The sequence below is a fragment of the Callorhinus ursinus genome, unplaced genomic scaffold (assembly GCF_003265705.2).
Source record: "Callorhinus ursinus isolate GAN/ISIS: 27379988/994484 unplaced genomic scaffold, GSC_fseal_2.0 scaffold10, whole genome shotgun sequence".
Taxonomy (NCBI): domain Eukaryota; kingdom Metazoa; phylum Chordata; class Mammalia; order Carnivora; family Otariidae; genus Callorhinus; species Callorhinus ursinus.
In genome coordinates this window covers 50722860-50734603 of record NW_027397072.1, presented here as the reverse complement: position 1 = coordinate 50734603, position 11744 = coordinate 50722860, and the positions used below count along the sequence as shown (strand labels likewise).

The following is an 11744-nucleotide window of genomic DNA, read 5'->3' as shown; positions in this document are numbered from 1 at the left end:
CACTTCTGAGCACCAAGTAACATTAACCTTAAAAAACAAAACTGCCAGTTATTTTACCAGCAAAAATGGGTTTATTTGGGAATAGCAGAGAATCACACCCCAGAGGATGCATTCCCCCACAGAAGAGAGGAATTCTTTTTTTATAGAGGAAAGGGGGAAGTTGGGAAGTTATACATAGAAAGTCCATTGGAGTAGACTGGGAGTTCAAAGTATATAGTGGCCATGACAGTTCCAGCAAGAACTTTGTAGGGCCAATGGCTTTTCATTGACTGAGTTGTTGCAGTCTCTCATTGGCTAGGCTGTTGCCACAGCAGGAGAAAAGCCTTTCTTCCTCCTGCTGGAATAGTAAAGCAGTATCCATGTGCGAGGTCCCTCTCTTCCCTTGGATCTGTGTGTAACTGATAAGTGATAGGGCATGAGAGCTCACCCTGAGGCCCTCCCAATTCCATTCTAAAGGAGATTTTCTTTTTTTTTTTTTAAAGGAGATTTCCTTTTATTAATTTTCACAGGGCATCCTCTAATCTCTGCCATTATTGCAGGAAGAAGTCTTAAAAAGGTTAGTCATAGATACTGGAGAACCAACATACCCAGAAGAGGAAAAACATGGTTTTAGTGTTATCGAATAATAGTAAAAGTAGTTGCAATAAATATACAATTTTCTGGCTTCCAATTCAAATTCAATTTTACAGACTTTTCCCTTAATTTCCTTCAATTTACACCTGGTCTCTTTAACACTGAAAATTTGGGCTCCTAACAACATTAGCATAACTACTTTTTTTTTTTTTGGTCCTACTTTTCATCAAATACTTTCAAAATAATACTGTGCATATTGACAATAAATCTACTAAATGACGTTTAAGATTTCTTTGCAGTTTCATTTGTTGTTAGAGTATGTTCCATGGTGCAATCTGAACTGCACATTTTACAAAAAGTTTGCAGTAAGGAAACCCACGCTGACCAGTAAAAACCTTCCCAAGTTGTTTTGGTGTTGATATGATAGCCCACACAGCACAAGCAAGCAAAACGCATTTTTTTCCTGGAGCCTGTAAAGGCAACTTTGCAGTCTGTCCACTCGGAGAGAGAGAACAGCCCTGTGAGGACTTGGGCTGAGTTATCAGAAGTTACTTACCACCCTTGCTAAACTCTGAAGTCTCTATGTTCAGATTTGAAGCTGTCTCCCCGACCTTATCTTCCCTCTCTCCTTGAAAAAAATCGGAAATGTGGGTTTTCTGAAGTACAGGTCTGGATTTACAGATTCAGCTGATTGCGTAAACTTGAAGTGTAGCCGGGGCACAGGGGTGCAAGGACACTTGGCTCAGAGGGTCCCAAACAGACCAGGTTTGGCCATTCACAGCTGACAAAATCCAAAGGCAGAGAGCAGAGTGGCAGTGAAACCAGAAAGGAATTTATTTCACTGGGAAGACAGCAGACTAACGTCTCAAAGACTGCCTTCAAAGTGCCAAAAATACTTCCAGGTTTATATTAGGGAAATGTGGGACACAGGTCGGTGGGTACTACAGATAGGCAGTGAAGGTCAAACCAACCATTGTATCACACCGGGTCTTGCTGGCGTGGGAGCAGTCCCTATTGCTTGAGGGGTTGCTTGAGGGGATAGGATTGGTGGCCTGAGTCCAGAGATAAGCTAGAAAGAACTTAATCAGAAAGTTGAAAGACAAAATGGAAGTAATTGCAGTCCTCTTTCAGAAGTTGGGAGTAGGTGCAATTGACCGCTCGGAAACGTGTAGCGTGAGTGGGTGCAGAAATCGGGGTAACACAGACCTGTAAAAGCAGGAGACCCCAAAATCTCAGAGGAAGGGGAACTGGCTGGAGCACAGCGTTGCCCTGAGTCTAGAAAGGGAGAAGAGGTTTTTACACCACTTGGAGGAGCCACTGTGGTGCTCCCAGAGGTAGCTCCCGTTAAGCTGAGAGCGATGAGTTCCCAGAGCCCTAAACTGGCATGCTCCGCATTCTGGGCTTTTGCTGGCCGCTTACAGGGATGCCCAGCACGGAGCCGGATGGCCTGGCCTGGAGGAGGTCTCTTGTGCGAGGAGGTGGGGTGTGAACTTGGGAGGAGGATGCGGCCCTGCGGGGGAATGAACGTGCGGAAGTGCGGGGAGGGGTGCGGGTTGTGGTGGTGGTAGTAGAATGAGGCCAGGCCCAGAACTGGGTTAGGATTCCGGGTGGAGGCGGTGCCTCGTAGCCCCTTCCCGCAGACTGGGACCGCGCAGGCGCCTGCACTTGCGCCCGCCGCGGCCAGGAAAAGCGGCGCCTCTCAGTCGCGGCCGAAGCTTTCGGTTCCGCCCCCTCCGGCCAGGCCTCCGCCTACTCCAACCGCGGCCGCCCCGCCCCCCTGCCAGTCCCGGGTCGCCGCGCGATAGGTTGCGGGTTGCCGGCATGCAGGGTGGCAAGGACAGGGACGGCGGCCTGGGACGCGCCGTGTGCGTGCTGACCGGGGCCTCCCGTGGCTTCGGCCGGGCCTTGGCTCCGCTCCTGGCCCGGCTGCTGTCGCCCGGCTCCGTGCTGGTCCTAAGCGCCCGCAACGACGAGGCGCTGCGGCAGCTGGAGGCGGAGCTGGACGCCGGGCGGCCCGGCCTGCGCGTGGTGCGGGTGCCCGCCGACTTGGGCGTCGAGGCCGGTTTGCAGCAGCTGCTCGGGGCCCTGCGCGAGCTCCCCAGGCCCGAGGGCTTACAGCGGGTGCTGCTCATCAACAATGCGGGTAAGGCGCCCGCCGGCGGCGGCGGACTCCCCGTGGGAGCCCTAGGAATACTGCTTAGCGCCCCTAGCTCTTCTTCCTCCTTCTCACTTTCCCCACCCCTAGAACTTTAAAGGTCACTCTTAGGAGTCAGAAAAGATGCCTGAAAATCCGAGCTGTTTCAGCAAGGTACGGAGGGAGACTCGCTGCCATCGGTGCGGCTCATTCTTCCCCTCCCCCCCCCCCCCATTTCTGGGCAAATTTTCCAAAATACCTGTAGAACTTTCCCGATCGCCTAGCTCCGCGCCCTCTGGCGGAGGCCTGAGGTCTTCCAGCAAAAGTAAATACAGTCTTTTCCAAATGGCCTCCTGCGTTCTCCCCCCAGGCCCAGAGCAGGACATGCACACTTTCAGTTTGCAATTTGGGATGAGTGAACAACCCCAGGTGTGTCTGTCTGTCTGCAGAGCTGGGAAGAGGGAGGCGTCTTCAGAAGCGCTAGAGATACTCCTCTAGGTTTGAATGGGAAGGGGGTGTCTAGAAATTGGAGAGGGCTGGGGGAAGAGAAAACCCATCTGCACAGAGTGATTCTTCAGGTCTGGTTTTTCAGGCACTCTTGGGGACGTGTCCAAAGGCTTCGTGGACCTGGCCGATCCAGCTGAAGTGAACAACTACTGGGCTCTCAACTTGACCTCCATGCTCTGTCTGACTTCTAGTATCCTGAAGGCCTTTCCAGACAGTCCTGGCCTCAGCAGGACTGTGGTTAACATCTCCTCCCTCTGTGCTCTGCAGCCCTTCAAGGGCTGGGGATTGTACTGTGCGGGGAAGGCTGCCCGTGACATGATGTTCCAGGTTCTAGCCGCAGAGGAACCTAGTGTTAGGGTGCTGAGCTATGCCCCAGGTAGGTGGGACTTTACTGCCATCCCTGTCACCCAGAACTGGCTGGTTCCCCTCTGGGGGTGGGGAAAGGGCCTAGTCTGTCCCCTCCAAGAAAGAAGCCACAGAGTTTATTGTCCCTCAATCATTAACCATCACTCCTTTAAGGAAATACAGGCTCCAGAAGTCAGAGCTGCCTGGGATAGGGAGTGTAGTTAGAAGATAAGGGGAGAGACAGGGGAGTTGCCCGGCCTGGAGGGTGGGGCCAGAAAATCTGAGATACTAGAGTTGAGAGGGTTTGAATTTCAGGCCTGTACCATATTTCCTTATGTGAACCAGGGAAGATGCGACCTGTCTAGGTGCAGTTGGGAGGACTGAATGAGGTAATATACGTGAAAATGATCCCTAGCTGTGAAGTGCTGTCTGACTGCTAGCACTTCTTAATGTTAGGTAGGACTTACCACACTGTATCCTCTTCAAATCTGTGTTTCTTTCTCCTGATAGGAAAACCCTGAAGGCAGGAACTGTGCACTGTGCACCCGTATGTCCCCAGCACCTAGCGGAGCACCTCACTTGGTCAGTCCTCAGGAAACGTTAGTTGAAGGAAGAGCAGAGAGACATGGTGAAGTGCTGGCCACCCCAGGCTAAGCTGTGCCAGAACACTGTGGGGATGCTGGGGTAAATAAGAGAGAGCCCTGTCTTCACGAAAGTTAAACAGTAAGGGGTCTTGTGACACTTGGTCTGCTAACATGTCCGTACTACCCAAATCTATCTATAGATTCAGTGCAATCCCTATCAAAACTCCAATGGCATTTTTCATAGAAATGGAACAAACAATCCTAAAATTTGTATGAAACCTCAAAAAATTCCCAAATAACCAAAGCAATTTTGAGAAAGGAAAACAAACCTGGAAGCATCACGCTCCCTGATTTCAAACTACGTCACAAAGGAATAGTAATGAAAACACACACAGTTTACCAGTGAAATCTCATAGGCCTGGTGTCTTGAAGAAGATAACTTTGGGTTGAAATTTTGCCGTGACCTATTAGCTCCATGAGCTTGGATATACAAATCTTTCCGCAGATTTGGGAAGTTCTCAGCCATTATTTCTCTGCGGTTCCAATAATGTGTAGATTGTCTCTTCTGATGGTATCCCTCAAATCATCTTTAGTCTTTTTTGTTCTTTTTTCTTTTTGCTCTTCTGACTAGATGATGTCTAATGACCTGTCTTATGATTCACTCATTTCTTTCTTCTGTTTGGTTGAGTCTGCTGTTGACTTCTCTTGAATTCTTTAGTTTAGAAGTTTTATTCTTCAAGTCTAGGATTTGGGTTTGTTGTGTTTTTTTTAAAGTGGTTTCTATTTCTTTGTTGAACTTCTCATTCTGTTCATGCATTGTTTTCTTAATTTCATTTAGTTGTCTATCTGCATTTTCTTTTTTAAGATTTTATTTATTTATTTTATTTTTTTTTAAGATTTTATTTATTTATTTGAGAGAGAGAGAATGAGAGAGAGACAGCACGAGAGGGAAGAGGGTCAGAGGGAGAAGCAGACTCCCTGCCGAGCAGGGAGCCTGATGCGGGACTCGATCCCGGGACTCCAGGATCATGACCTGAGCCGAAGGCAGTCGCTTAACCAACTGAGCCACCCAGGCGCCCAAGATTTTATTTATTTTAGAGAGAGAGAGAGCACATGTGAGTGGGGAGAAGGGGAAAAGGGCAGAGGGGGAGAGAGAGGGAAAGGGAGGGAATCTCAAGCAGACTCCACGCTGAGCACAGAGCCTGATGTGGGGCTTAATCCCATGACCCTGAGATCCTGACCTGAGCTGAAACCTGGAGTCAGATGCTTAACCAACTGAGCCACCTGGGCACCCCATCTATCTGCATTTTCTTATAGTTCACTGAATTTCTTTAAGAGGATTATTTTGAATTATTCATACATCTTATTTCTTTAGGGTCAGTCATTGGAGTTTTATAGGTTTCCTTTGGTGGTGTCACATGTCCTTGATTATTCATGATCCTTGTGGCCCCCTGTTGGTGTCTGTGCATGGAGGAAGGAGGCACCTCTCCCAGTCTTTACAGGCTGACTTCAGTAGGCAAAACCCTTTACCAGTCAACCCATGCAGTGATTCTGGGTGAACCATCTGGTGATGTCTGTAGCAGGCTTGCTGCAGGAGTCTATGGACAGCCTGTTGCTGGGGTGGGTTGAAAGCCTGGGTCCATGGTAGTGAGTATGGTGCTGGGCCTGGCGGGGAGCCTGGGTTTACAGGCACTGATTGCAAGCTTGGAGGCATCTAGGGCCACAGGAGCTGGCTGGAATGTGCCAGGTACCTATGTTCATGGGAGCTTGTCAGGAGCCTGATGCCATGGGAGCAACCCCAGGCCACAAGGGCCAGCTGATACTGGAATGGATTGGGGGCCTGGGCTTTTGGGGCTTTCTGGGAGCTTGGAGCTGGCTGGAACCAGCAGGCACGAGAGTGACCCGCCTGGGGCTGCTGAGGCACTGGATCTGGCAGGCAGTGGGGTTAGCTGGGGGCCTGGGTTCATGGGGGCCCAGAGGGAGACACCTAGGGCCATGGGAGTTGGCCTGGTGCTAGGGTGGGCTGGCTCTGGGATCCCCTGTGAAGTCGGGTGCTTACTTCACTCTCCTCCCACGGGGAGGGTGTCTCTACACTGGGATGCCCAGGCTTGGGGGCAGATGATAAGGGTAATACACATCTATATTTCCTACCTTCCTCAATGCATCCTTTCTTATTTCTGTGCTTCACCCAGGTAGTGTAATCCTTTACCCGGAATCCTTGGCTTTTGTGAAGGTAATTTCATGGGCAGCTAATAGTTCATATTGATATTTCTGCAGAAAAGTGCTAGAAACTCCTATGCCACCCCTTTGCCGACCCCAATGATATTTTAGCAAGATGCATTTAGCAGAGGGCTACAGAAGGAGCTGAAGCAGAGAGAGAACCAGGGCTGTATAAAGGGCCGCATCGTCAGGGTATGTAGAAGCAGAAAGGTCCGTCCTACTTGATGACTCGTTGGTTGTGGGAAGAGAGTGGAGAGGGAAGAGCCGGGGATGGAAGTTTTGAGTTTGGGAGAAGAGTATTTTATTAATAGAAATGGAAAAGTCAGGAGGAGGAGGTACCAGTTGGACTGGACAGGAGGTGAAAAGCTTGGTTCTAGATACAGTGGTCTGGAGATACCATGTTCACTGGGGCATCGGGATTTGAGTCTGGAGCACAAAAGTGACAGAATGACCCTGACCACACTTGTCAGCCAGGGTGAGGTATTGCCAGTGGCCAGACCTGCCTCCACCATACTCCACACACACATCAGGGGCCCTGCCTTGGCCCATGTCTCCTCAACTTCGGCTCTTCATGTCCTAGGTCCCCTGGACACAGACATGCAGCAGTTGGCCCGGGAGACCTCGATGGACCCAGACTTACGAAAAAGGCTGCAGGACCTGAAGACAAAAGGGGAGCTTGTGGATTGTAAGATGTCAGCCCAGAAACTGCTAAGCTTGCTGCAAAAGGACACGTTCAAGTCTGGAGCCCATGTTGACTTCTATGATAATTAAGCCAGTGTCCTTGGCTTTCTGGGGCTTTCTTCCCCCCTCTCTCAGGCACACCCAGGAGCCCTGTGCCACCCCCCATTCTGCCACAGGGGCACCGCCAACCTTGCCTTACCCAGATAAGCACTCATACCTACTGTCCTGCCCTCAGAACCAGCCGGCAGTGAGGGCCTCGGGTCACTAGAATCCCAGTTCTCAGGAGTCTGTTGACTGCCCTGAGTTAGGGGGAACTTGGAAGAGAGAAGTTATGGCTGTTGGTAGTCTGTTTCCCCAGAAATAGAATTTTAGGGATGGGATAATCAGAACAAGAAGCTGCAACCCTGAAGAGAAGAGGTTGGGGGCTCTCATGGCCAGTCCCTGGCTGAGCTAATGTCAAACAGGAGGGCCCATGTAGATTCACAGCCCACAGGGGAGGGAGGACAGTGCAAGTTTGGCACACAAGGATGCCCCATGCTCATGGTAGCAGGACCTTGCATTGAACTTCGTGTCCTTATTCAGATGCCTCCTCCCTCCAGAACCTACCATCTGTCCCCCAGATGGGGGGGAGGGGCCCCTGAGAATTTATGTACAAATAAAAAGCAGATACAAATAAAATGTAGATTGTCCTTTATTCACCCCTGCCTTCTCTGACACAGGGCCCATGACTCCTGACTCGCTGGGTCCAGAGGTGTTCCTTAATGCAATTAACCCAAACTTGGGGAGTTACCCTTATTTCCAGGGGTGTTATCTTGGGGTTGTCTGCCTTTTCTCACAGAGCCCTACCCAGTGGCAAGCTCGGGTTCAGAGTTGGCCAAGATGGACATACCCAGCTGCCTGTTCCTCCAGATGCCTATGCTGACCCCAGTCTTTATTACCCTTTCCCCATCCTTGACCTATTCAAAGAGTATTTAGGCCTCAGAGCCTGACTCCCAGCCTCCCTGGCCTGCTTGGACTCCCAATTCTACCCTTTGCCCACATGGCAGTGTTCCGGATGCTTCTCCTCAAGGGACGGTCTGTCATGGGCCCTCCTGATAAAGTCCATGTGGCACATGGTCCTGGTCCTCAGTGGGGTGGGCTTAGGACCAACATGCCTTTGGGGGAGGTGGACAATATTCCAAGAGAAGGAAGCCCCAAGAATCCAGGTATGTAAACAAACTCATCCTTCTGCTGTCGGCAGATTCGGCAGAGCTGGGAGCTCCACAGTGGTGGTGGTCTGCAGCTAGTCAACCAGCCCTTTGCCCCTGCGCCTTATTTAGGAGGAGAGACCATGGTCCCTGCTAGCCAACTCTCCAGGACTCAGCCGTGCATCTGAGCGTGTAGGAGGGAACTCTTTGTTCCTTCTCATGCACAGCAGAGGGCGCACTGAGGCCGTTCCTCTGGGAGAACCCGGGGCCGCTCGGCTCCGGAGGCAGGCTCTGGGTTGGAGCTGCCCCCAGGAAGGAGCAAGTAATTCATGCTCTTTCGTTACCCAGCAGAGCATTTGCCCTCACTGGAGTCAGAAGCACTGCACTCATATCCCGGCTCTGCCATTTGCCAGCTCATAACCCAGCGTAAATTGCTTCTCTGTGTTTCGGTTTCCTTATCTGAAAAATGGAACCTCCCTCTGAGGGTCATTGGGGGCATTAAGTGACCTAATGTTTGTAAATGTTTAGCACAGTCCTAGTATTGCAGTAGGTGCCCAGAGATTCAGATATTATTGCCTTTTAATATCAAGATCCAGATCAACCTGGAGCCCCACTTGCAGCCCAGATGCCCTCCCCGCTTGCTGACCTACAGCAAGAACTCTTCACTCTGCCACTCCTACTTGGGGCCTCAGGGGGACTGGAGTTCAGTCTAGACAGATTGTTCTGGATTCACCAGACCCACAGGACAATGCATGAGCCTCAAAGTTGGGAACCCTTGGTTCCACTTACCTCTGTAACAGAGATGTTGTGGGGTCTTGCACAGGGCCCTCCTCCCTCTGGGCTCAGTTTCCTTAGAACTTAGAGGAGCTCTAAGATTCCTTCCTGCAGGTGGGGCTGGGCCAGGGGGGCTGCCCCTTGTGTCTGGTGAGTGTTAGGTGGATTTCCTCACCTGGCCTCCTGCCCCAGCAGGAGTGTGAGAGAAGTCTGAGCCAGCACAACCCCAGGCTGGCTGGTCAGGATTGTTTTCCTCTCCCTGCCAGGCTGGTTGGCCAGGACTTAGTGAGGAGTACCACATGTCCCCACCAGGTGGCGAGGCCCTCCCATGCCTGACACCTGTCCTCTCTGGAGCCGAGGGATTTAAGAGCCATGGAAACAACCCCCGTCTTTTTTCCTCTCTGCACTCTAGGATTGAGAACCCTCGGGAGCTCCCCAGGGAGCTGGAGAGGACCAAAGGGCTGGGATTACTCTCCCTGACAGGCCCAAGGCCTCCTTAGTGACCCCTGGGCTCGGGCCACAAGGATTTTCCAGACCTTGCTCCTTGGCCGGGACTCAGCCTCCCCAGGTCCCCTACCACTGGGGCAGGGAGATTTTCTTGCTAACCATCTGTGTTCCCAGGGTGCACGGCCCGGCGTTGGCCACCACACACATGAACACACGCGAGCACATACACAATACATGCCTGCACATGCCCAGAGTCCAGCTGCAGGGTCGAGCAGGGCCTCAGATTAGCCAAAAGACAAACAAGGTTTCTCTTTGTCTTTGATGAGAGCGAGTTGGGCAGTTTTTTGGTTTTGTGTTTAATACCCTGAGCTAGAGGCCAGCAGCTGGCCTGTAAGGAGCAGGGGAGGGGAATATTCCAGGCCCACCCCAGGGACATCCAGCACCTCTGTCCATGAACATGACCAGCTGGGACTAGGCTGCTCAGGAGCATCCTCCCGAACCCTCCCCCCCAATTCTTTTCCTTCATCCCCTTAGTACAATGCAGGCTGTTGCCTGAGTCCACTGTTAGCCAAGCCTGGAGGTGCCTGGTGGCTCCTACCTCCCATTCAGAACCAAAACAGGGGGACATGCGCCATCCGAGCATCTCCCCATGTCTCACTTTAGGGGCTGGGCTCTGGGATACTGCCTCTGGTCTCCTTCACCCACAGTCTCTCCCCACGGAACATGGCCTCCGGTGCCAACGTGTGTTTGCCGTAATTCACACTCACGTACACGGGTACACACCCCTGCTTACCAGGGTGGCCGGCATGTTCCTTCACCATTGGGGTCCTGTGTGGTGACAGAGAGGTGAGTGGAGAGCACTTCCAGGCCCTGGAGTGGAGATCCCACAGGGTGACACCTCTCCAGCTCCCACAGCATCTCTGCCACCCGGGGTTTCAGGGAAGAGCCACTAGGCAGCAGGCTGGGAAGGTAGCTGAGGATACACTCTGAGACCCTGAGACCAGCTGGGGGGAGGGTTAAAGGGTGGCTGAGGAGCCATTCTTGCTCCCCTAGCCTAGTCCTGAGCTCTTCTGCCTGCAGGGCTGGGAGGTAGAGTTGAAGCTGGATGTTCCCTCAGACTTTTAAAGGAGGGCCCACCTCCCCATTCTCACCCTAGAATGATTGTTCTTCCCAGCAAGACTTCCTTACCTCACCCTTTTCCCCACATTTTATCCATCATGCACCCCCCTTCGGCCCTTACTGTGAACTGAGAGAGCCCTGGATTTCTATTTTCAGGGAGAGGTTGGGGAAAAGGAGGCAGGGAGAAAGGGAGGGAGAAGGAAGTTCCTTCTTTTTCTTTGGGAGATCCACGTCTCAGGCCCACCCACCAGCTGACCCCAGAGACTCAGCATGATTCCTCAGTTGACTAACCTGGAAGCTACCCGGTGGTCTCTTAGCCCTCAGGCCCATGTCCCCTGTCCCCAACCCAAGGGCAAGGGAAGAGAGGGGCCTGTCTCCCACTCCCCAGGCCTGGTGTCTCCTCTTAGAGCTGCAGGAATCTATCTGGCCCATACTCTGGTTCAGGTCTTTGTCCCCCTGCTGCAGAGGCCTTTCCTGCCCCCACCCTGCCCTTCCAAACCCTAGCTTGACCCCAGGGATCGGTCTCAAAAGGCTGTGTGTAAGGGGCACCTGGGTGGCTCAGTCATTAAACATCTGCCTTCGGCTCAGGTCATGATCCCGGGGTCCTGCGATCGAGCCCAGCATCAGGCTCCCTGCTCCTTGGGAAGCCTGCTTCTCCCTGCCCCACTCCCCCTGCTTGTGTTCCCTCTCTTGCTGTGTCTCTCTCTGTCAAATAAATAAATAAAATCTTTAAAAAAAAAAAAAAAAAAGGCTGTGTGTATTCTGCAGACCTTACCCAGACCTAACCCAGTGAGGCCCTTTAGAGTGAGGAATGAATGAATGAATGAGTGAGTGAGTGAGGAGAGTGAGCAAGCAAGTGAGCCGGTGAATGCTGGAGTGGCTCACTGCCAGGTGTACAGTGAAGCATTTGAAATGGCTCAGGTGTGTTGATGGTGCCTGCGAGTCAGGTCTCTGCAGACCAACTCCCACCAGCCCAGGCATCCCTATGTGGGGGTTCAAACCCACCTTGGATTCCTCCTTGGAATCCTTAAAGGAAAGCCCAAGTGTGTGTATTATGAAGTGGGTGGGGCTGTCCTATGTCAGAATCCACCTGGGCAGTTTAAAAAAAAAAAGGCCTTTCCCATTGCTCCTCCTTCACCCCAGATTCCAATTCACTGGATCTGGGTGTGTCCC

The 11744-nt window shown here is 51.9% G+C and overlaps 1 protein-coding gene across 1 annotated transcript; it reads left to right on the top strand.

Moving 5' to 3' along the window:
* The first annotated feature begins 2301 nt into the window (after positions 1 to 2301).
* Positions 2302 to 7722, top strand: SPR (sepiapterin reductase). The gene is made up of 3 exons (XM_025868419.2): positions 2302 to 2716; positions 3300 to 3590; positions 6944 to 7722. The coding sequence occupies exons 1-3, from the start codon at positions 2395 to 2397 to the stop codon at positions 7132 to 7134; spliced, it is 804 nt and encodes a 267-aa protein (XP_025724204.1). The 5' UTR covers positions 2302 to 2394; the 3' UTR covers positions 7135 to 7722.
* The last annotated feature ends 4022 nt before the right edge of the window (positions 7723 to 11744 follow it).

Bases quoted from the DNA above. Each gene is read 5' to 3' on its own strand.
- SPR (XM_025868419.2), top strand. From the start codon at position 2,395: ATGCAGGGTGGCAAGGACAGGGACGGCGGCCTGGGACGCGCCGTGTGC. The intron at 2,717-3,299 runs GTAAGGCGCCCG...CTGGTTTTTCAG, and splicing joins GCTGCTCATCAACAATGCGG to GCACTCTTGGGGACGTGTCC. The intron at 3,591-6,943 runs GTAGGTGGGACT...TTCATGTCCTAG, and splicing joins GGTGCTGAGCTATGCCCCAG to GTCCCCTGGACACAGACATG.